Here is a 24,075-nt window from a genome sequence, read left to right as displayed (position 1 = left end):
CAGGTGGGGTGGCCCCAGGCAGCGCCACCCCCACCCCTCCCACCCCTGCAGCTCCTCCCCCGGGCTCCTTGGGGAGGGAGCCCTAGGCAACCGACTTGAACTGCCCTGGGACGGCAGAGTAAACTAACAGTTCAGAACACAAAGGATGTCAACCCAGCAGGTCTCCCTGGCTGGCACCCCGCTGGGCAGAGTGGGGGGGGGGCACCTTGGGGCGGCATGGGGTGGGCAGAGAGCTTGGGGCCTGGAGACACAGCCCTGCCCTCCCTCGGGGCCTCGATCCGCTCTCTGACAGTGGTTTCCTCAGGGAAGAAGACAGATGAAGAGTGAGCGAAGGATTTGGTGTTTGGCTGAGGGGGTTTGGATTCCAGCTCCTCCGCAAGCTGTTTAACCTGAAGGAAGCCACCTGACCCTTCACAGGCTTGGTTTCCTCAGTACAGCATCCCTTGGGATCTATGGGGAGTTGGTCCAGGGCCCTGCTGCCCCGGCAGATGCTCAAGTCCCTTACAGAAAATCGACCCTCTGGATCCACAGATTCTACATCTGTGGATTCAACCACCCACAGAATTCTACCCGGATCCCCCGTGGTTGGTTCCATCCCAGGATGTGGAGCCTGAGGATGGGGAGACCCCAACACCCCAACTGTACTTAGCTGTAGGGCTGCAGTGAAGCCGGAAGGAGATACGTTCTCGAAGTTAGTAGTGTGATGTCTGGCTATTGAATGGCAATGGTGTTACCAGCTTAATGAGAGGGTCTAAAGCAAGTGTCACCCCCACATGCAGCAGGCCTGGGACCACTGGACCAGGAGGCCCTGGGTTCCCTTCCCAGTCTGCAGTCTCTGACTTGCCTGCCCTCCTCCTGGGACTCCTTGACTTTTCTCTCTGCGTGTGAACACGGGCCCTCAAGGTTGAGGAGGAGAAGGGTCGAGGCATGCGGTGAGGGCTCCCCCAGGGTCTGTGTTTGTTAGTCCGCACATCCCTTGGCTCCTTATCCATCATGGCCCCTGGGACTCTCCTCTGGCCAGTCCCAACCCAAGGCAGTTCTGGGCTCCTCCGTCCACAGTCCATCTGTTTGGACTTAAAGCTGTTCTGAGCGCCTTCCAGAGGCCCCAGTTGCCCTTTTCAGGTTGTTCCCTTCATTTTCCGACTCACCCTGTGCTCTAAAGGGGGGTGGGGGTGGTGGCCTTAGGCTCTCACTGCCCACACTTGGAGAAGAGTCAAGAGAGGCACCTGCCCCCTCAGGCCACACCTGGTTGGTACCGTGCTAGAGGGTGGGACCAAAAGTCTGGGATGGGATGGAGATCCACTTTTCAAAGCGTCCCCTTCATGCTATTGATATCACATACAAGCCTATTTGACATTAAATGACTGACCAAGCAGATAAATAAGTCATGACCTCTGGCCAGCCAGCAGAGCCTGAGTGTGGTCTCATTCTAACTAGGCCAGTGTACAGGTACTTCAGCAGACTACCTTCCCCTGTGAAGTCTGCAATAGTCCGTGTAGGAATCATTTTGTCAGTTTCAAGCCTTGTTTATTTCTGAGCCCAAACATTGCTCTTTTCTCCCCGCTACTGCTTCAGGGAGGGAAAAAGATAGGGACCATGAAGGACAGATTTGATATTTTAAGTTCAACTGAAATCTCACCTCGTCCACAAAGGTCTTTGGATTCCTCATCCATGAAAATCTCTCCCTGCCTTGAAATCTCCTTGCTGAGGCTCTGCTCTGGGCCACGACTCACCCCAGTGTCTGCCGCGCAGTAGGCACACAGTGCAGATCTGCAAACAGAACCCCTACCTTCTGACCATGCTCCCTTCTGCCAGGTACCTGCTGGAACAGGATTTCCCAGGCATGAGGATCGGGCCGGAGCCGACCACGGACTCCTTCATTGCGGTGATGCAGGGGGAAATAGAGGGCATCATTCCTGGAAACGCCCTGGTGGTGGACCCCAAGAAACCCTTCCGGAAGCTGAACGCCTTTGGCAATGCCTTCCTGAACAGGTGAGTGCAGAGGGAACACGCGCACCTCGGGGGCTCATTTTCTTTTGCACTGTGAGACGCATGAAAGGGCAGGGCAGGGTCTTGGGAGACTGTGCCTTTTCCAGACCCGGAATCTCTCTTGATTGCTGGGAATGAAACCACTGTTGATGAGGGATGTGAGAGCCACAAATGCTGGGCTTATGTCTCCTGATCAAGGAGCAGCGAAGAGTCCAGCTAGTTAAATCACAGCTCCCTAATTTGCACCTCCCTCCAGTGAAAGCAGAGAGGGCTGCTGTGTGTGTAGTCCCCAGCTCTCACCTACGCTATGGCAGGGCTTTGCATCTGCCTGGAAGGAGGCAGAAGAAGGTTCCTCTCTGCCCCTGGACGTTGTTCTCACTTGGTGGGAGGAGCCTTGGACTTGAGACAGAAGCCCTGCCTTGGAACACTGATCCTCCTCCTAAGCACACTGTGTGACCTTGGACAAGTCACCTCCCCTGGGATCAGTCAGCCTGCAGACACCAGGGTCATTGGGTCAGTTTGAGTGGAAGAAGCTGTGGAGACTTCTTGGCAAGCTGACCCGGGCCTTCCCATTTTTCTGTTTATCCAGAATGCAGGCTGACCCCAACCACACCCGTTGCATAGCGCCACACCGCAATGGTGCATGTGTATTGCATTTAAACATTCTAAAACTAGTTTCTCTATCTGAAGGCATTTAGAGTAAAGGTAAAAACTATGGGCTTTGGCTTCAGACCGACTTGGGTTCAAATCCTACCAAAGAGCACCATGGTTCTGAAAACTCACCTAATGGCTCTAAGTCTCACTTTTCGCATCTGGAAAACAGGATAATAGCAATGTCCTCCTCCAAGGCAAGAGAAGTTGGCATTTGACACAGATGTTCAGGATGAGGGAAGTCACACTGAAAGGGTTAAAAGAGGACATTCCAAGCAGAGAAAACTGCAAGTGTGTGTGTGTCTGGGGGGATGGGGGGGCAGGGAGGATTGAAAGAATGTGGCTTAACAAAGGGACACTGATGGCACACAGGCATGTGCTTCTCTGTAGGAGCGCTGCACAGCTGTGCTGACAGATGTGTAGGTTAACTGCTGGCTGGGGATCTGCCACGCATGTCCACTGGAGGAGTAACAGGGAGCAGGGCTCGGGGGAGCCCTTCCATGGGCCACTAGCTTCCTTGCAGCCACACACATGGGGGCTACACCCCCGACGCCCCCTGCTTCCCATCGTAGTGCCGCCCGGGGGTCCTTTTCACATCATGCTCCACCTCTCCCGTCCCCTCCTCTGAGTGCTCCAAGCCTTCCCAGACCCCTCAGCCCCCTCTCTCAGCAGACTACCGTGCTTCCGAAGCTGAAGCCCCCGTATCCACCCATTCCCTGTGGTTTGCTGTAAACTGTCCCTGAGCAGCGTCCTTTGCATATATCCCTCCCTCGACAGGCTGAGCCTGCAGAGAGCTGAGTCCCCTTCCCCTCAGCTCTGCCCCTCCCTCCCCTGCTCTGCGGGGCCATCTCCCCAGGGACTGCCGGGCAGTTCTTCCTGCTCTTTCTAACAGTTTGACTCCTTCTCCACGTGCACAGATCTCTCTCCTCTCGAAAACCCTACCACAGGCCCCACCAGTTCTTACCCCCAGCTTTCCTCCCACAGCCAAGTTTCTTGGCTTCACCTGCCCACTTCTTCCTGTTCCCCAACCTGTGGAACGTGGCCTCACCCTGTCACAGCTGCCTGTGCGATGGTCATCCGTGACCTCTTTGTGATCAGCCATGAGCTTGCATTCATTTATGTATGTATGTATGTATGTATTTTCATGCTGCACCCACAGCCTATGGAAGTTTCCAGGCTAGGGGCTGAATTGAAGCTGCAACTGTCGCTTTACACCACAGCCACAGCAACGCCAGATCCAAGCGACATCTGCGATGAGCCTGCAGCCTCAAGGTACAAGTCGGGTTTGTTACCACGGAGACACAATGGGAACTCCCAGCCATGAGCCCTTTCCATCACTCCTTGGCCCTCCTCCTGCCTCCCTAGCAGATCCTCTCCTGTCTCCTCCAGCCCCCCTTTTCTCCACTCCTATGACCTGGTGTCATCCTTAGCCCCCTGCCCTTCTCGCTACATGTGCCCAGCCTGGGTCACGCCTCGACCACAACCCTGGCCCCAAGCATCAGCCCCATGTACACGACCTCCTGGTTACCACATGACAGAAGCCCCACTCAGGCTGGCTTCAGCAAAACGTGGAATTTACCATAGAACACTGGGGTGTGTTCGAACCTAAGGGCCGATATGTGGCTGGGCCGCAGGCATAAAGGAGACCTTGGGCTTTGATAGGACAAGGGCTGTGTCATGTCTTTTTTTATCCCCATTACCTAGCGCAGTGCCACAAACACAGCAGATGCTTCATAAATATTTGTTGAATTTGCTGACGACTGTCATATCGGCTTGTGTCACTCTCCTGCTTAAAATGTTCCAGTGGATTTCTATAGTCCACAGTGTCAAAACCATGTTTCTAATGTGGCTTTCAAGGCCCTCGTGATCTGGCCCCTGTCTTCATGTCCAGCCACACCTCTGGCTACTCCAGCCTTCCGGTTCTCGCCTCAGTGATGTGTGCCCTTCTAGAATGGTGCCTGATCGCTCTCTCTCCCTCTCTCTCTCTCTGTCTCATGATGGCTGCTCTCTCTCACTCTCTCACTGCTGTGCCACATTTACACCTGCTTCTGTTAGTTCCCCAAGGCTGCCAGAACTAATTACCACGAACTGGGGGGCTTTAAAATAACTGTTGACTCAGAGTTCTAAAAGCCAGACCCAAAGGCAAGGTGTTGGCAGGGCCACGCACCCTCCAAAGCCTCTAGAAGAGCGTCCTTCCTTGCTGCTTCCAGCCTCTGGTTACGCCAGGCATCGTTTGGCTTGTGGCAGCGTAATTCCAACCTCTGTCTCCACTGCACACAGCCACGTTTCCTCTGCGCATGTCTGTAACTTCACATAACCCCACACACACACACGCACGCACACACACACACACACACGGGCCCTGGCTTCCTGCCCGCACTCCTGTCCACATGACACAAATGCTTGTCGTGTTTTGGGGTCTCCAGGTCATGTTCTGCCTCCTCTGAGAAGTCTCCCCGACCCTCTTTCCCGAGCATCCTTGGCCTCCTCCCCTAACCTGCATCTCCGTAGCCTTCTCACTGGGCAGCAGAGGCTCCCTTCCCTGAATGTTCCCAGAGACCCCGTGACCATGAAATGAACCCACAATAGTCAGACACCTCAGTTCCCACTAAAAATGGCAAGTGAGAGAGAAGACATGAAGTAAGAAGGATCCAGCTGAGCTTCACCAATTTGTATTTCGAGACTTGGGGATGTAACACTGGAAATATTTCCTTGGATAAGCCTTGACTGCTCTCCTAATAGCAATGTTTGGTGTTGGACAGCCTTTTAGAAGCCCAGCTAAGCATTCCTGGGTGGCATGGTCTGTTCTTCGAGGCCAGCTCCAGTGCCTCCTCCTCCAGGAAGCCTTTCCTCCACCCTGGGTCTCCCGAGCCCTTCACTTGACGCCCCTCGGGGTGTTGGTCCCATCGCACCTCGTATCGTGGTTGTCCTTGTGCCCACCTCTGCTCTTCCACCAGACCGTGCTCCTTGAGGGCATGGATCGAGGGCTGGACCTCCTGGTGCCCCACGACAGAGGTTCACAAACGTAGGCCCACCACTGCCATGGGATCAGCCCGGGAGCTTCCTCCGGGTACAGATCCTGGGCCCACTGCTGGGGCTGAGTCCTGCACAGGGCCAGGAGTCTGCCTTGGAAGGTGGCCAGGATTCAGAACCTCTGCTGCGGGGCAGGAGAGGTGGGCATGGGGCTCAAACAAGGGTCCCTGAGAGGCAAGGACAGGCCAGATCACCATGCGTCTCCCTCCACCGTGCAGGTTCGTGTGTGCCCAGCTGCCCAACCCGGTGCTGGAGAGCATCAGTGTCATCGACACGCCCGGGATCCTCTCTGGGGAGAAGCAGAGGATCAGCCGAGGTAAGCAGGGCACCCTGTAGGGTTGGCTCTGGCTCTGTGCTTTCTGGAATATTCTCTGGCTTCCACACCAGGAGAGAGGCTCCCCGGGGCCTAGCTTCCTCTTGATAAGTCAGTGCTGCCTCGTGTGCTGTGTGGGGTCCTTCTAGGCAGGGGCCAGTGAGTGAGTTCAGGTCCGCTGTAGCTCAGGAGATGGCTGGCCCCAGTCTTGTCATCTGTGGAATGGAGCCATCAGCATCTGCCTCACTGACCTCACTGGGTTTGGTTGCAGGCCAGACCCTGGCTTGCTTCTGAAGTTCCTGCAGCCCTTGCCCCAGGAGCTTGCAGTTCTGCAGGGGAGGCGAATGCACGCCAAGGACTGCAGCCGACCACGTGAGGATGACAGTATACTCTGGGGCGTGAGTCGGGGGCGGGTGTGTGAAAGCCCTTGAAAACCGCTCATTCCAGACAGAGGAGGGGTGATTGTTCATTAAGGGAGGCCACCAGCTTGGGGGTTAGGAGACAGAAATCTGGGGCCAGACTACCAGCCTCTAATGCTTCCTGGCAGGTTCATCTATAGAGGAGGGGATAGAATTCTATCTACCTTCTAGGGCTGTTTGAGGATTGAAAGAAATAATGCAGGTAAAAAGCCTCCCGCCTGGCACATAGCAAATGCTCAGTAAACACGAGCTGTTACAGATTATCTTCATCGCCACCATCATCACTGTGTTTTTTCCAGCTCTAGAATACTAGACAGCTACTGTGAAAGGCTTGGGACCACAGCCCCTGGCTCCCCTCCCTGAGCCTTTCCTGCCATAATATGCTCTGTGCTCCATGGAGCCATCCTACCCTCTCTTGGCTGGGTTAGTTGGTTGGTAAAACTTTCTTGTTTATATCCCACAAAGCCACTCATCTTTCTGTTTAGATTCATCTTTGAGTATTTGTCTTTCCACGGGTGCCCGATAATACACTTCTCTCTTAACTTGATTCTAATTGTTTTAATTAAAGTATAGTTGATGTATAATGGAGCTCTAATTTCTGTTGTACAGCAGAGTGGCTTAGTTATACACATATATACAGTCTTTTTTTTTTTTTTTGTCTTTTTGTCTTTTTGCCATTTCTTGGGCCACTCCCGTGGCATATGGAGGTTCCCAGGCTAGGGATCGAATCGGAGCTGTAGCCACCGGCCTACGCCAGAGCCACAGCAACGCGGGATCCGAGCCGCGTCTGCAACCTACACCACAGCTCATGGCAACGCCGGATCATTAACCCACTGACAAAGGGCAGGGACCGAACCCTCAACCTCATGGTTCCTAGTCGGATTCGTTAACCACTGCGCCACGACGGGAACTCCTATACAGTCATTTTTTAAAGCAGTCCTTTCGATTATGGTTTATCCCAGGAGACCACAGCTGGATCATCTGTAGCTGAACATAGTTCCCTATGCTGTACAGTAGGACCTCGTTACCTATCCCTTCTAAATGTAATAATTGGCGTCTACTAACCCCAAACTCCCAGTTCAACCTACTCCCTCCACCTCCCCCCGCCTTGGCAACCACAAGTCTGTTCTCTGTGTCTATTTTCAAGGTTGGTTCATTTGTGTCTTTTAGATTCCACATGTAGGTGATATCGTATGGTATTTGTCTTTCTCTTTCTGACTTACTTCATTTAGTGTGATAATCTCTAGTTGCATCTGTGTTGCTGCAAGTGGCATTCATTCTTTTTTATAGCTGAGTAGTATTCCATTGTATGTATACCACATCTTCTTAATCCAGTCATCTGTCACTGGACATTTAGGTTGTTTCCAAGTCATGGCTATTGCGCATAGTGCCACTATGAACATAGGAGTGCATGAATCCCTTTGAACTATTGTTTTGTCCAGGTATAAGCTCAGGAATAAGATTGCTGGATCATGTGGTAACTCTAACTTTGGTTTTCTGAGGAACCTCCATACTGTTTTCCATAGTGGTTGTACTAACTTATATTCCCACCAGCAGTGTAGGAGGGTTCCCTTTTCTCTGCACCCTCTCCAGCATTTGTAAACTTATCAATGATGGCCATTCTGACCATTGTGAGGTGGTACCTCATTGTAGTTTTGATTGGCATTTCTCTAATACTGATGGAGAGCATCTTTTCATGTGCCTACTGGCCATCTGTATGTCTTCCTTTGAGAAACATCTATTTAGGTCTTCTGTGCAGTTTTTTGATTGCACTGTTTGTTTTTTGTTGTGAGTTATATGGGCTGTCGTGTTTTTGAAGATGAAGCCCTTGTTGGTCTCATGTCGCTCATGGTTGGCAAATCTTCGCCCCCTCTCCTTTCTGTGCCGAGTATTGAATTTCTGGTAAGCGAAGCTGACGAAGCCACACCCACCCCAGTGCTGGAGCTGGGAGCTGGGCTGGAGCCAAATGAGCACTCAGAAGCCAGCTTCCAGGAAGGGCAGGCTTTGGACTGGCAGGAGTTCAGCCAGAACTCTCCCTTGAACTGACCTTAGGGGACTATCTGCCTTCCTCCCGCACGTGCCTCAGGGTGAGGCGCATGTATGGTGGTGCAGGAGTGAGGGGGACATAGAACCCTTGGCTTTGGGTGGGGGGGAAGGGCGTCTCACTCCCTTCTTCTCTCCCTCTCACTCCCACCTGCCCTTTGTAAGCACCCTGGCACCATGTTCAGGGCCCTGTGCGGGGCAGGGGGGGCGGGGGTGCAGCTTGGGCGGCTCTCTGTCTTGCGTCTATTTGTTTCCCTAAGTACTTCCTCTCGCCTAACTGGTCCCTACCTCAGCACTTCTGGCTTCCTCTAGGCTCATCCTGCATTTAGGCCTAAAGGAGATTTTCTGTGTCACACAGACAGCCCATGTCTCCCTGAGGAAGGCTCGGGAAAGCCAAAGTTCTCAGGCTGCACTGCCAGTGAGTAGGTGGCACGTGTACCTGTGAGGCCACAGCAGCCCGACAGGTGGGTCCAGAGAGGACTCCAGCCTTCAGGTTTTCAAGGGCACTGGACTAGGAGTTCAGAGCATGGGTTTTAGAACCTGTGGGTCTCAATAGGTCACATTTTTTCCCCGTGAGCCTTAGTGTCTCCGTGTGTAACAAGGTGTAATGAGACCCATTACAGGATCTCATGAGGTTCACAGATGGAAATGGAAACACAGACATCAGCTCTGGGTCTGGATCACAGGGAGCTCCCCTCTTTCTACTTTATTTGCCACCCAGGACCTCCCCAATATAGAACCCCATGGTAATCCACATGAATGGCCTTCCTAGCAATTGTGCAGTGCACAGCCTGTGCAGCTGTATATGGCAGCCCTGCTTCTAGGGACTCCTGCCTTCCTTAGCTTCTGTTCCGTTCCATTCTTTTCCTATTCCTTTACCTTCTCCTCTGCCTTTTATCTGTGGACCTCAGTGGCTGCTCTATGGCAAATTGGGGGTGGGCTTGATTTTCTCACCTGCCCTTCCTATCCCCTCACTGACCAATCACCCGGTCCTGCCCCACCTCTGAGAGAAGTGGAAGTCCTGTGTGTGTCTATACAGGCCAGTTAGTTCTCTGCCCTCCTGAGTCTAGACTATAAACGCAGCTGCTGGCACAAGCAGCCTGAGATAAAAGCAAGAGCTGAGAGCTGGACCGCTAGCCCTGTATCATCAGCTGGGGCAGTGCTGACCTCAGCATGCCACAGAGACCAGGAAAATGGGGGGCAGAGGTCAGACACCCTCAGATTTCAGGGGTGCCCCGAGCGAGGAAAGTTTCCAGTATGAAGACCGCCTCCTCATCCTTCTTCACAACCAGCCATGGAACCTGGTAGCTCAGTTTATACCTACACACATATAGCCCCCTCATCTACACACATCACACCTCCCTCCAGCCCCGCACCTCCAACACACACAAGGGTGTGCACAGAACCAAACACACTTCTTGCCTGGGGCTCCTAGAACTCTGGGTTTGGCCATAGCACAGATTTGGTGTTTCTTGCCTTCCTGCAGGCCATGGCCGGTCAGGGTCCCATGGACGGTCCTACAGGAGCATCCAGCTGAGGGGCATGTCAACCCTGAAGTCTAGCCCATGATCTGTTCACTGAACCTCATGCCAGGCATAGGGCGGCATCTCACCCAAAAAACAGGGCACTGTTCTCGCATCCTCACAAGGCCCCCTCTGGCCAAGGCCCCAGCATGCCACGCTCTGGAAAGCCAGCTACTCCCAAGGGCTCCCCAGGCCTCAGGCCCCAGGCCAGAGATGGGCAAAGTGTGGTCCCTGCTCAGGGTGTGGCGCTCAGGCCTGGGGAGCTGTGTGTGTCCTGTGGGGAGAGGGCAAGCAGGGGGCATCCGGGAACCTGAATCCGGGAAGTCCCAGGCCCATACTTGTCTGCATGCAGATGCGCTGGGGCAGGAGGCAGTTCCAGGAAGTGACAGGATGTGCCCAGCCCAGGACTCATTACTGGGAAGAAATAAGGATGCAGCAGAAGTGGGAGGGCTCCGGAAGCCTAAGTGTCCTCACTCTTGGGAACCACATTTCCTGTCCACTTCTCGGCTAGAAGTCCCCACAGCCCCCACCCCCCAGGAAAGCAACCCCTTGGCGGGTTGCTCACATCACTCCCAGCAGATCCTGACCTGTACAGGTGAGCTCAGTAGGGCCAGAGCAGGTATAAACTTGGCCAGGTCCCAAAACTGGGATGGGAAGTCTGGTCTCCTGCTCCCCCGTACAGTGGAGTCTCAGCACATCATCTCTGCCGCCCGGGAAGAAGTCCGAGAAGAAGAATGAGGGCAAACTGCCATCTACGGCTTTCCCCTGGGGACCGCGGAGGGGCTGGGCCGATCCTTGCAGCCTCCCGGCTCCAGCCTGTCCCTGACATCCCCACTTTGGGGCCTCTAGGGTCCCAGGTCACATGCCGTTACACACACATATACACACACGCGCACACACACACACATATACACACATGCACATGCATGTGCCGGGCTGAGCTGGAGACCCCTGACTCCTTTTCAGAAGGTGCACCAGCACCTTGTGGCCATCTGGGAGGCCTATGACAAGTCTGTGGGGCCACTTTCAATGTTACTGCCAGGAGGCACATAGTGTGGCCTTTCTTCGCCACTGTCCTCTGAACTCTATCCACATTTTGCAAATCAGTGCCTTCTCGTTTCTCTTTTGCTACAATGTCTTTTGCTACAATGTCTTTTGCTACAAACCTTGACAGAGATTCTGGGGGGGGGCAGGATGGGACCTTTAATGGACCCACCACAAGTAAGTGCCTGGTCGAGGACTCAGCACCCTGAGCTCCAGCCTGGCAGGCTCTGGGCCCAGAAGGGAATGTGGGCAGGGATAAGGATCTGGGTGCTAGCCCGAGTAGGCCACACACCTGGCTGTGTGAGCTTGGGCGAGCCTTTCGGCTCTCTGTCCCCTTCCCTTCCCTGGAAGAGGTGTGTGCCTGGTTACGCCCTGGCACGCGGAGCGTTAGGCGGCTTCAGTGAGATCCTGTGGCCCAAAATACTAAGAAACTCACGCTGCCTTGTCAGCACCCTCACACCGCTTTTCAGGTCGTGAAGGAAGCCAGGGGATGACTAAGGAGTTGCCACACTTATTGTGTTTGTCGCATTGATTTCCTCCTGCCTGGCATTACTTGGAAACCCTCCACTCCCGGTCCTCTGGAGCTCAGGAGCAGTGGGGAGAGCCCCAGATCCCTGCAGGCTGCCCCGTCTCTGCTCCTGGCATGTGCAGACCAGATTTGTCGGAGACCGCCGACTTGCTACCTGTCATCCTAGTAATCCTGGGAAAGCCAGCCTTGCCATCAGTCTCCTGGAACTTGAACCTCCCACCACCCACCAGTCCCTCTCTCATGAGCCCTTGAGCTGCTGCAGGAGCTCCTAAGCTCCAGTTGTGGGCCTCAGAGCCCTTTCTGGAACCAGCAGGGAAAGAGGGCCTGTGACCCCGGATGTCAGAGCAGAGCCTCCAGACCGAGTCTGGGCCCTCCCTCCGCTATCTTGTTGCTGTGTTTCCACACTGACCCCCTCATCCATCCCCATCTTACAGTTGAGCAATCTGAGCTTCAGACTTGCCCAAGGCCACACAGAAGATAAATGGGAGAGCTGTCCTGTTCCATTTTCCTAATAGGTCCAGTCCGTGCCTTTCAGACGCTCCCATTCCTGGATATGCATAAGTCCAGCCCACAGTCCATGGAAATAATTAAGCACCCAGCCTGGAGGCTTCTAGGCTCTGAAGAGCCAGGAGCAGGGAGGCTGAGCTTCAGAGGAAGCTCATGGAGTCATTGCTTAATTCTCATTTCCTCGCAGCCACACCTGGGGAGAAAGCTTCTGGCATTACTGAGTTTGTAATTTGCTAGCCAGCAGAGCAGGCAAAATTTGCAGAAGAGGAAGGATGAATAGAAGGCAGCTGTGCTTCTGAGATCCTAGGAAGGGTTCCCCAAAACTGCCTGCCTGTCCTTGGGCTTCACATGGGCACCCAGAGCATTTAAGACAGCAGCGCCCAGCCTTCCTTCCCTCTGTCCTGCAAGAGCTTCCTTGGGTCTAATCTCCATCCGTCCTGCTATACTCTCCACCCTCACGCCTCCAGGCTTAGCAGCAGGGAATTGTGAACTCACAAAGCAAACTCAGAGATCTACCAGTCCAACCCCCTGGATTAATAGGCAGTGACCAAGAACCAGAGAAGGATGGCTACATGCCCAAGGACACACAGCAAATTAATAGCTGAGCAGAAACTAGCGGTGGCCTTGCCCCAGCCAGCGCTCCTCATGTGACGTCTTCAGAACACACCCACGTGATGGAAACGGCTCGTGGAAGGAGCTCTTTGTAAGGGGGCAGAGCCGAAGGAACAGCCAGGGTCCCAGGCAGACAGTCTCACCCACGGCCTCCTCTTTGATCGGACCCTCAGAGCCACCCTCTGGCAGGTGGGCTCCAGTTCAGAGACCAGAAAACGAAGGCCCAGAGTTGACCTGTTCACTGTCCCTGGGATATAAAAGGCAGAACAAGGCTCCTATTTCAATTCTGTTCAGCAAATACGGATGTGTGGGGCCCCACCTTGGGCTCAGGGGAAGCAGAGGAAGATGAGCAGCTCCTGCCCCCCAGCTCCCTGTGCAGTGGGGGGGACGATGCACCCCTGGGTGAGCAGAGAGGCAGGCATCTGCCCAGGAGCAGCTGACCTAGGCTTGGGGTGAGGAACAGGCAGGTGCCTGTCCTGTTCTAGCAGCACTGACCTGGTGCTGTCACCCTCCCACCCCACCCCCAGCAAGGGGCTGGCCAGGGGGCTGGGATTTGCTCCACCCTCTCCAAGCCTTTGCCACTGAGGCTCCTCTGCTGCTGTCAGTAACTGGGGAGAGCTCGGAGGCCAGGAGCCTCTTCTCTAGAGATGTGATGGCCCCTTGGCTTTCCTCAGTCGGTGGAGAGGTAGCCGGAGTGCTGGGCTTGGCATGGGAAAACCTGCGTTCTGGTCCCCACCCTGCCCCTTCCCGCTGCCTGGCCCTGAGCACGTCCCACCTGTCACTCAGTGCCCAGCCTAGCTGCTCTGGCTTCCCAGCCAGCTGTGAGCAGCTGCCACCAGCCAGCAAGCTGTGCTGAGCAGTTCAAGCTGAAATTTGCTGCCCAGGTGGGAAGGAGGGAGCAGGGCCATGCACTTCCCAGTTGCCACAGCCCCACCACCAAGGCCAAACCAAAACCTCGTCAGGCTAGATTTGGGAACAGGGCTCAGCACGCGGCCACTGGCCTCTGGGCCTTGCTGCCTCCCCTGCTACTATGGATGCAAGCTTGCAGGTACCAGGCACCAGAGCAGCGAGGCCAGGACCCAGGTTGGGGGGTGTGGGCAGGGGAGTCAGGTTGCCCTGATTTTCTGAGCCCTCTGGCATGTCCTGCCACTGTTCTGAGGAGCTGCCTTGCACCTGGCTGTGCTGAGGAAGATTAAAAATAGCCTGGAGCCCTCTTGGGGAGGGAGTGGGTGCAGGCTGCAGCCCACCTCGAGCGGGAGCTCAGGGACCTCCTGGGCTCTGAGGGAGCTGCTGGCTGGGCCTGTGTTTGGGGAGGGGCGGGGGAGATGCCAGGTGTAGGACTACTGCCCGCATGGCCTGTGCAGGGTGCCCAGGGCCCCAGGGCCGGGTGCAATCCCCCATCTTTGAACCTCAGGTTTCTCCTCTGGAAACTGAGAATGTCACTTCCCGCTGTGCCTGCCTCAGAGGGTGTTTTGAGGGTGAAATGGTGTCTTGACATGAACTGAATCAAAAACTCTGAGGTAGGCCCAGCCTTCTGCGTTTTAGCAGGCCCTCTGGGGGTTCTGCTGCACGTTCAAGTTGAAGACCATTGCTACAGGCAAGCAGGGCTGCTTCGATCTGACTCAGTTGCAAGGCAGCGGCCCAGGGACCTGCCTGGTCTCTAAACATCCGTGAGGCAGGGCAGGAACTGCCGGCTTTTTCCTGATGGCTGGGTCTCCCACTCAGTGATGGTGATGAGCTCTGGGGCCCCAGGGCCTATGCCCCTGAAACCCTTGTGGTATTGGGAGCCAGGATCACGGATCCCACCAGAGCCCAAGGTGTGACACCAGGGAGTGGCAGAGCTGCACTCCATTCCAGAGCTGCTATTTCTGGGCTGTGTTCCCTCGAACAAGTCACTTTACCTCTCTGAGCCTCTCGTCCCCATATATTGCCTTCTGTTTTATGGACGCGGAGACTGAGGCACAGGGAGGTAAGGCTGCTTCCACCTCTTAAGGCAGTGAATATGAGGCTGAATGTGCAGACTTGAGCATGACCTTCCCCTCTAGCCCCTCCCAGACCTCTGCTACTTGGGGTTGAGCAAAGCAGGTGCTGTGGGACTCCTGGAACCAGCCTGACCTGAAGTGGCTCAGCACCAAATAACCAAGGTGTGGCAGCCAGAGGTCTGTCACATGCTAAGGAAGAAACCCTCTGTGGTTTTAAGAGTTGGGAACTGAGGGGCTGCAGCTGACAAGTAAGGAACTAAGTGAGCTCAAGAGCAGGCATGAGAACCAGTCAGGTGTCAAAAGCCTCAGATTCTTCCAGACCAGGTGACAGGCATGGTCTGAACCATCATTAGTATCTTACACTTGGCTATTTCATGGCTTTCAGGCCTTGTTAAGAATTTCTAAGTGTTTTTCCAAAATATGGGTCCAGAGTGTCTTTTCTAGCAGGGCCCCTGGCTGCTAAATACAGTAAACAAGGATAGGGGAGCTGGATGGTGGCTGTGCTTTATGCAGATAATGATATTAATAACTAACATTCACTAAGCAGATGCAAGGTGCTGGCCCCAAGCATCTTTAGTCCTTAAAATTCTATTAACTAGATAATATTAGTATGCCCATTTATAGATGAAAAAAAAAAAAAAAAAAGAATACTGACGCAGAGAACTTGGTCCCTGGCTGAAAGCCAGAGAGTGAAAACATGTAGGAGCCAGATTTGAACCCAGATCTGACTTCTGAAACCTATTATTTCTACTGCACTGGCGGCCTCTGCCCAGACCCCTCCCCGATGCCCCCAGGGCCCCGGTCCCTGATTCTGCTCTGCCTGCAGGGTACGACTTTGCCGCCGTCCTGGAGTGGTTCGCTGAGCGGGTCGATCGCATCATCCTGCTCTTCGACGCCCACAAGCTGGACATCTCTGATGAGTTCTCAGAAGTCATCAAGGCCCTGAAGAACCACGAGGACAAGATGCGGGTGGTGCTGAACAAAGCTGACCAGATCGAGACGCAGCAGCTGATGCGGGTGTACGGGGCTCTCATGTGGTCCCTGGGGAAGATCGTGAACACCCCGGAGGTGATCCGGGTCTACATCGGCTCCTTCTGGTCCCACCCCCTTCTCATCCCAGACAACCGGAAGCTCTTTGAGGCCGAGGAGCAGGACCTGTTCAGAGACATCCAGAGCCTGCCTCGAAACGCTGCCCTGCGCAAGCTCAACGACCTCATCAAGAGAGCCAGGCTGGCCAAGGTGAGGCTGCGGGGGCATCGGGGGGTGGGCAGCATGGGTGGAGCCAACAGTTTGGGGTGGGGGGCCAACCGCAAGAGCTGAGGGCTGCTCCCTGCCACCCTGAGCTGCCCTCTGCCCATGAGAGGATGTCCCATAGCGACTGCCTCATGAGCATCAGCCATGCCAACTCTGGCAGCCAACGGGCAGGGCAGTGTGGTGGTTACGATCACAGGCCCTGGCATCAGATGGCCAGACTGGAGTCAGCTCCGCAGTTTACTGTGTGATCCCAACCCCAGCAAGGCCCTTCGTTACTCTGTGCCTGTTTCCACATCTGTTAAATGAAAGGCTTAGAAGATTAAGTAGAATAAAGAACAGAAAAACACTCATCATCGTGCCCAGCATCCTCAGAAGCGCTTGGTACATGTTAGCTGTTGTTATTGTCTTTCCTCATTAACGTCCTCACCAGAATGACCGTCCCTGTCACTGCCTTGACCTTAACCTCCCCACAGTCTCACCTTTGCCCCAGATCTAGCAAAATTGCTCTGTGCCATGAGCAATGGGAGAGATAGAGGGTGGAGACAGAAATTATTTCAGGAGGAGGAGCCGGAGGAGGAAGGAAGAGCTGGGGTGAGATGGGGGATCTCGTTATGGGAAGAGATGGCGTGAGAGCCACCACAGAGGGAAGGACAGAAGTGAGGTCTTGATCAGAAGGTTTCTCTCTGGCCTGTAATTCAGGTCCACGCCTACATCATCAGTTTCCTGAAGAAGGAGATGCCCTCCGTGTTCGGAAAGGACAACAAGAAGAAGGAACTGGTGAACAACCTGGCCGAGATTTATGGCCGGATCGAGCGGGAGCACCAGATCTCACCTGGGGACTTTCCCAACCTGAAGAGAATGCAGGTACCAGGGTCTGGGGCCCCAGGAAAGGGACGCTGTCCCTGTCGTACAAGCCGGCTGAGCAACCTGAGCTTGGAAGAGGCTACCCTTGGATGCCCTAGGTGGAAACGCAACCCCGAATCGGCAGGCGGGCAGATGGCCCTGGGTCTGCCCTTCCTGCTGGACTGACACTGGCCCAACTGGTGCCATATCTGGGTTCAGGGAGAAACATGGAGCCCCAGTGCTCTCAGGCAGCAGTGGTGTTGGAGGAGGTTCAGGGGTCTGACACCTCCAGTTTGTGACCTTCCCCAGTCCTGGCCACCATGGGTTTGGAGTCCCTACCGTGTCATGTGAAACAGGACAAGTCACCCAACAAACATTCTCTTGGCCCTTCATTGCTTAAGTTTACCTCTGAGCTCCCACTTGGGAGCGGTTTGGGATATAAGCCATGGGCAGCAGAAGTTGGCACAGGAGCTCTCCATCTTTGGGGTGCACTCTGGGCCCCTCTCTTGGGTCAGGGTCTGTCATACATAGTTTATGTTACTCCCCAAAACAGTCCTCTGGGGGAGGCATTTTATCTTCCTTTTAGAGATAAGCAAACTGAGTTTTACAAACGTAATTAACCTGCCTATGGTTTTCTTTTTTTTTGTTAACAGATATATTTTATTTTATTTATGATTTTTATTTTTTCCATTATAGTTGATTTAGTGTTCTGTTAATGTCTACAGTACAGCAAAGTGACCCAGTCATAGATAGATAGATATAGATAGATAGATAGATAGATAGATAGATAAATGTACATTCTTTTTCTCACATTATCTTCCATCATGTTCCATCACAAGTGACTGGATATAGTTCCCTGTGCCATACGGCAGGATCTCATTGCTTATCCATTCCAAATGCAATAGTTTGCATCTATTAACCCCAGACTCTCAGTCCATCCCACTCCTTCCCCCTCGGCAACCACAGGTCTATTCTCCAAGTACTACTCAGCCATAAAAAAGAAAAAAATAATGCCAATTGCAGCAACAGGGATGGAATTAGAGACTCTCATACTAAGTGAAGTAAGTGAGAAAGAGAAAGACAAATTCCATATGATATCACTTATATCTGGAATCTAATATATGGCACAAATGAACCTTTCCACAGAAAAGAAACTCATGCCTATGGTTTTCTGGGTGTAGTGTTTACTTAGGCTGCAAGTAGAAACCCCAGGAACTGTCCAAGATCTAGGCAAAAGATCCATATTGACTGGATCCTCTCTGAGCCTCTATCTCTTCATCTACTTATTGAGGCTACAAAAGCAGCACCTTACATGATATTGTGAGCATACATCAGATAATATTTGCAAGGCACTTAGCATGGCCTGCATAGACTACGCTCTTAAAATGAGGTAGAAAAGTTAGGTAAATTGTCACTGGTAGAGGAAGCTGGGTGATGAACACAAGGCAGTTACCTCTCTGCACAGTTTTTGCAATTTCTTATGATTCTGTAATTGTTTAAAAATAAAAAAGTTTTTAAGAATTAGGGAATTAGGAAAAATAGCAGCAGATGTAATAGTAATATTGATTTTGCTCTTGTTGCTATTAGGGTTTCAGAACATAAATTTAGTCCCAAATCAGCATTTTTAGTTTCCTGTCTCATAAAAGAAAAAGGCAAAAGAGACATCCAAAGTATGTATGTTCCTATATCCATTCATTCCTGTAACTGCCTACCAGGAGCCAGTCACGCATTTCAGAATTGCTTTTACGTAATTTGGATTTCAACTTTCAGCTGCTCCTTCTGTTAGGGATCTAATGATCTATAAGCAAACCTTTGGGGAGGAAGATATTTGAAAGGGACCACGTGACTTTTTTTTTCTTCTGTCTTTTTAGGGCCGCACTAGCGGCATATGGAAGTTCCCAGGCTAGGGGTCTGATCGGAGCTATAGCTGCCAGCCTATACCACAGCCACAGCCACAGCCACAGCCACTCAGGATCCGAGCCGCGTCTATGACCTACACCACAGCTCACGGCAACACCATATCCTTAACCCACTGAGCAAGGCCAGGAACCTCATGGTTCCTAGTCGGATTCGTTTCTGCTGTGCCACGACGGGAACTCTGGACCATGTGACTTTTTAATGTGAGGTACTCTTTGGCAAAATAAATGGTTTCCCCTTCTGGCTTGTTTGCTCGTCAGATGTCAGGTTCGGTTGGGGGTGGCTGAGTCCGTATGTAAATGACTGTCCCCTGGGGGCATATGTGTGGGATGACAGGGGACCCACCATGCCCCCTAGAAGATACGGGAACCCCTAGTTGAGAGCCCACCAAACACACACCTAGAAATGGACAGGCTGGGAGAGACGGTGGGACCTTGGGAGGTTGTGCCTGAGGGCAGGAGAAAAGGCTTGTCTCCCTCCCAACCCAACCTCCCCCCGCCCCCCCGTAGCCTCCCTGGTCCAGCCCCACCCTGGGAGGGAGGTGAGAATGCCCAGGTCACACTTGGTCTTGAAATGTAGCTGTGGTGCTCTCTGAATTTTTCTGCAGTGAACTCAGTGTGTTTGTCCTGAGACTGTCCCCTGTGCACTGGCCTCCTGAGATTGCTGTGGCCAGAGCCAGGGTAGGAGCAGGAAGCTCATCCTGTCATTATTGAGGCCAAGGAGAAGCTGGGAGATCCAGGATCTTTCAAAATAGCAAAGACATGTAAAGCAGAACATATTTCTTTAATTGTGTGTGGTGTGGGGGTTGTGGAGGCAAGGCAGGGAAGGGAACTTTTACAAAACCTGCCTGCCCGTGCCTGCTGTGTCAGAATCCTCAGGGAGAAGTCGGAAGTTGAAATCCAGATCATCCTCGTGAGCATCCTGATAGAGAGCCATTGGCTTGGGAATGACCTTTGGATTCTACCACAATTTGCTTTTAGTTGTCTCTGCCTCCGTTTCTCCTTCCCTAAATGGTGACAGAATATGATTTCCTGCTCACAGAAGAGCATGGGAAGCACAGGGAGATCATGGATGTGGTGAAAGCATCTCCAGTGTTTTCAGGTATAACCCTCATTAAAGGGGAGACCCACGTGACTCAGTCTCAGAGGGGTACAGCATTCAAGAACCACCATTCATTAACCAAAACTAACTTAAAGAGAAGTGTAATTATAGTCATCCCTTGGGGACTGGTTCCAGGACCCTCCACCCACAGATACCAAAATCCACGGATGCTCAAGTTCCCTATATAGAAAAAAGCTGGCCCTCTGTACCCATGGATGCAGAGCCCTCAGCTATGGCAGACTGTCTGAAATACACACTAAAGGGAATCCAAACGAATCAAAGCAGTAATTGTTGAATTTCCCTCCTCCTTCAACCCCTGCAACTGTTTACTCTCTCCTGAAAAGTTCCACCAAGAGCCAATATGCCTTTTCTGCTCCTCCTTTCCTATCTTGTGTTATTTTGTGATGTGGATCAGCTTAGCCTCCAGGCCAAGGAGCTGTGACTATTCCAACATTAGTTAAAGGCAGCAAGGGGAAGGCTCTCCTTCCTCTGTCTCCTGTCCTCACCTTCTTTCTCTCCCTCTTCCCAGGACCAGCTGCAAGCCCAGGACTTTAGCAAATTCCAGCCACTGAAAAGCAAGCTGCTGGAGGTGGTGGATGACATGCTGGCCCACGACATCGCCCAGCTCATGCAGCTGGTGCGCCAGGAGGAGACACAGCGGCCCATCCAGATGGTGAAGGGCGGCGCGTTTGAGGGCACCCTGCATGGCCCCTTCGGGCACGGCTACGGGGAGGGGGCCGGGGAGGGCATCGATGATGCGGAGTGGGTGGTGGCCAGGGACAAGCCCATGTACGACGAGATCTTCTACACCCTGTCGCCGGTGGACGGCAAGATCACGGGCGCCAACGCCAAGAAGGAGATGGTGCGCTCCAAGCTGCCCAACAGCGTGCTGGGCAAGATCTGGAAGCTGGCCGACATCGACAAGGATGGCATGCTGGATGACGAGGAGTTCGCCCTGGCCAACCACCTCATCAAGGTCAAGCTGGAAGGGCACGAGCTGCCCAACGAGCTGCCTGCCCACCTCATACCCCCATCTAAGAGGAAAGCTGACGAGTGATGGGAGGCAGGGAGCTTCAAAGCAGGCATCTGTGAGAGGAGATGGGAGAGGCAATCACACACACACACACACCACACACACACGTTGAGAAGGGCACTGCGGATAAGAGGGGACGATGGTCCCCAGGTTTCCAGGTGATCTTTAAGTGGACACATCTGCAAGTTCTCAGCTTTGGTTGAAGCACAGGAGCACTCCCAGGGTCCCGAGGTGTCAAGCCTAGGTCTCCAGCCCCCTCTCCCGTCCACATTCCACTGCCCAGAGACCTGCCTTCTCCCTCTGAGGCAGTTCACTGGGCCACAGATGGCCCACCCACCTCCAGATTCCCCGGACTCAGAGCAGATGGAAGGGACTTTTCACCAAATAGGCAATCCGTTTTTATTTCTGTGTGTCCTCCCTGCTCTTTGGCTTCCTAAGATGAAATCTGCTGTGGGGGAAGGGGGCCTGCTGCAGGGAGGGGGCGCCGCCAGAGAGAAGCATCCTCAGGGAACTGGCCCTGAGCCCGGCCTTCCCCAGGCTGAGGCTCTGCCTGCCTCAGCCAACCTGGCTTTGAAACCTGCTTGCCCTTCATTTCAAAGAATCCCTGAACCAGAGAGAAAAGAGGAACACCTGGCAGGAAATGCAGCAAAGAAACTGTCCTGTCATCCTCTGCTCTCATAGCCAGTCGAGGTGGTTTTAGTCCACAGACTGTGTGAGATTCCTGTTTCTCCCACCTGGCCTCTGTGTTTGGATGCTTGTATTTGACTCGCATTTATCCAGCCCTTTTCGATGCCTGGGGCGTGTCAGGCGCTTTACCCACAGTATCCCATGGGGCCCTCACCACACTCCTAGGATGTGTGTGTTAGTCCCTCAGATCTGCAGAGAGGAGCCTGAGACTCAGAATCTAGGCGACCCTCCCAGAGTCACAAGCTTGCATGTGACAGAACCAGGGCCATGGCCTCTTCCCCCTGCCGTGATGACACGCAGGACCTCAGCATTGCTGGCCAATGACAAGCCTGGGAGAACAAGCTGAGCATGCAGGCTCCCCATGGCTCCCCAGAGCAGGCGGCGAGGGAGGAGGGCCAGCCAGCATGTGCTGGGCCATCAGTCTGGCCATCTGTCACATACAGAAGCAAACCGTGCCTTGTGACAATACGTGCGCACCCCCCAACCCCCCCATGTCCCTCAACTCGCAGAAGTCCAACAGCACCAGCAGGCGAGTGGGCTGGCCTGCTGGGTGCTGTTGGCCTCTGTCTCTGCTCCACCTCCCTCCCACCAGCCTGAATCATCCCACTTCACATGCCGCCACCAACTCTTACCAAGGGGGTCCTCCTGTTGATTCTCAGCAGGCCGACTTGAGAGGTCTGAGGTTGTGTCCCCTACAGGACCCCCACAACTCTGCAGTGTCCTTGACAAGTCCCCACCATTCTCAGTGCCCCACAGCCTCCCTCATGGTCTCTCCCTTGGCTTGCTTTGTGGCCAATGAACCAGTCACTTTGTATGCTCTGCTCCTACTGTGATGGGAAACCAAAACAAGTATAACTTATTTTGTACCTATGTTCCGACTATATAGAGAATATTCTATGTATCTATGATGTGATTACTACTGCAGTGCATTTGTCATTAGTATTCAGGTTAATATAGCACATTTATCCTTTGGTATCTGCTTGGCCACAGAGCATCATTCCATGGGAGGTTGGGGGAGAGGAGCTGGGTTCTTCCTTGGGCATCTTTGGCAGACGACTGGGGCTGCCTCTAGCCAGCATCCCACAAACAGCATCCCATTGGCCTGCTGCTTCTCCAGGACCCTGATCACCCGGGCTGCCCTGGTGGAACCACCCTAGAGTGAAGATGGTCCCCAGCTCCTGGGCTTCCTTCTGCATCTACATAGTTCTCTTTCTCATGAAATGAGGTCCAGGGAACACCGAGGCAGAGAGGTCTAGCCTCCTCTAATGCAAGTGCCAAGCCCAGAAGAAGGACCATTCCTCAGCTCTGCCTTTAATTGAGCTGAAGCAGAGGGAGAGGAGCTTTCTGTCTTGCAGATGAAAGGGGGGTGTCTGTGGGTGCCCTCACCCCAACCCCTCTTGGACACACGTGCCACCTTCCTGCCCTTCTTCTCCCCGCCTCTTTCCCCTCCCTACTTCAAGGCTGCACCCCAGGGAGAGCTGGGAGGCATGGGTTTCCTGTTGGCACCTTTCCCATCTCCTGAGAAAGAGGAAATGATGGCTTGAGGCTGCTCCCCACAGCCGCAGGGACAGTTGAGGAACACGTTCTCTGGGGCTGCCCCTCTACCCTTGCTGCTTCCACCTGCTGACCTCTCATGAGCTCCGGGAGCCTGAGGAGATCTCATGCGCCCGCCTGGAAAACACTTAGTGTGGAAAGCAGCGACACAGACAAGGCAGTCTCTCCAGCAAGACTCCCTAGAGACCCCACTCGCCTGTCGCTCCTTCCCCCCACACTCAGCCTGGCCCACAGAAATGGTCATACAGGAAGGCAACACCCTACACCACACCAGGCACCCAAGGGCAAAAGCATGGCTGAAGCCTAGTCTTGCACAGGGGACACTGCTGCCATAGCGGGCCCGGCCTCAGCTTGCAGAGTGGTTAAAGGTCAAGTCACCCCACCCCCTATTTGTCACCTCTTCCAAGAGCCCTCATTTACATGCTGAACTGTGTCAGAAAGAGTGGAGCCATCTGGGGGGAACAGGCTTATTTTCCCTGTGAGAAGTTAACGAGACTCTATACATATTCAATCTTCTAGTCTTTAATTTGTCTGTCCGTCCATCCATCCATCCATCCATCCTTTCACTCAGAAGACACTGAGAACCTCCTGCAGAAAAGGCCCTAAGATGATAGTCATACATCCATTGGGCTATTCAAAAATGCTCAATAAATTCCATCTGTGTAGGAGGGACAATTCTTGATGGATCCAATCAAGTTCCAACTCTCAAAGAGCTCACAGCCTAAACATTGATTATACAATGAGGGACTGTGACAGGTCCTGGAATGGAGGAGCACAGGCAGAGCGGGGGCTCATGAGAGTCAGAAATGGCTTCCCTCTGAGGTGCGGCACTTGAGCTGACCCTGAAACCTTCTGGGGTCTGCCTCTTGCACGCATCATCCCCCTTCTCTAATCCAAGGAAGACAAGATTTTTGTGCAAAAGTAAACACACGCCATTCCCAGCCCACAAAATCCTGATAGACTCAGAACCACTGATGTATTTGAGGAAAGCATGATGAGAATTTTGCCCCTGGGGACTGTGCTCATTTTTCACAGGCCGTT

General features: G+C 53.4%; 1 protein-coding gene across 1 annotated transcript in view; it reads left to right on the top strand.

Moving 5' to 3' along the window:
- The window catches only part of EHD3 (EH domain containing 3), a 31,531-nt gene extending 9,076 nt beyond the window's left edge, over nt 1-22,455 (top strand). The window contains exons 2-6 of the mRNA XM_021087658.1: nt 1,816-1,992; nt 5,892-5,989; nt 15,472-15,884; nt 16,599-16,763; nt 20,290-22,455. Of these exons, the coding sequence (XP_020943317.1) occupies nt 1,816-1,992; nt 5,892-5,989; nt 15,472-15,884; nt 16,599-16,763; nt 20,290-20,817 (1,381 nt within the window). The 3' untranslated portion in view covers nt 20,818-22,455. The remainder of the gene's footprint in view (nt 1-1,815; nt 1,993-5,891; nt 5,990-15,471; nt 15,885-16,598; nt 16,764-20,289) is intronic.

The sequence above is a fragment of the Sus scrofa genome, chromosome 3 (genome assembly GCF_000003025.6).
Source record: "Sus scrofa isolate TJ Tabasco breed Duroc chromosome 3, Sscrofa11.1, whole genome shotgun sequence".
In the NCBI taxonomy this organism is placed as follows: domain Eukaryota; kingdom Metazoa; phylum Chordata; class Mammalia; order Artiodactyla; family Suidae; genus Sus; species Sus scrofa.
The sequence above is the reverse complement of the archived record's forward strand: the minus strand, read 5'-3'. Positions and strand labels throughout refer to the sequence as shown.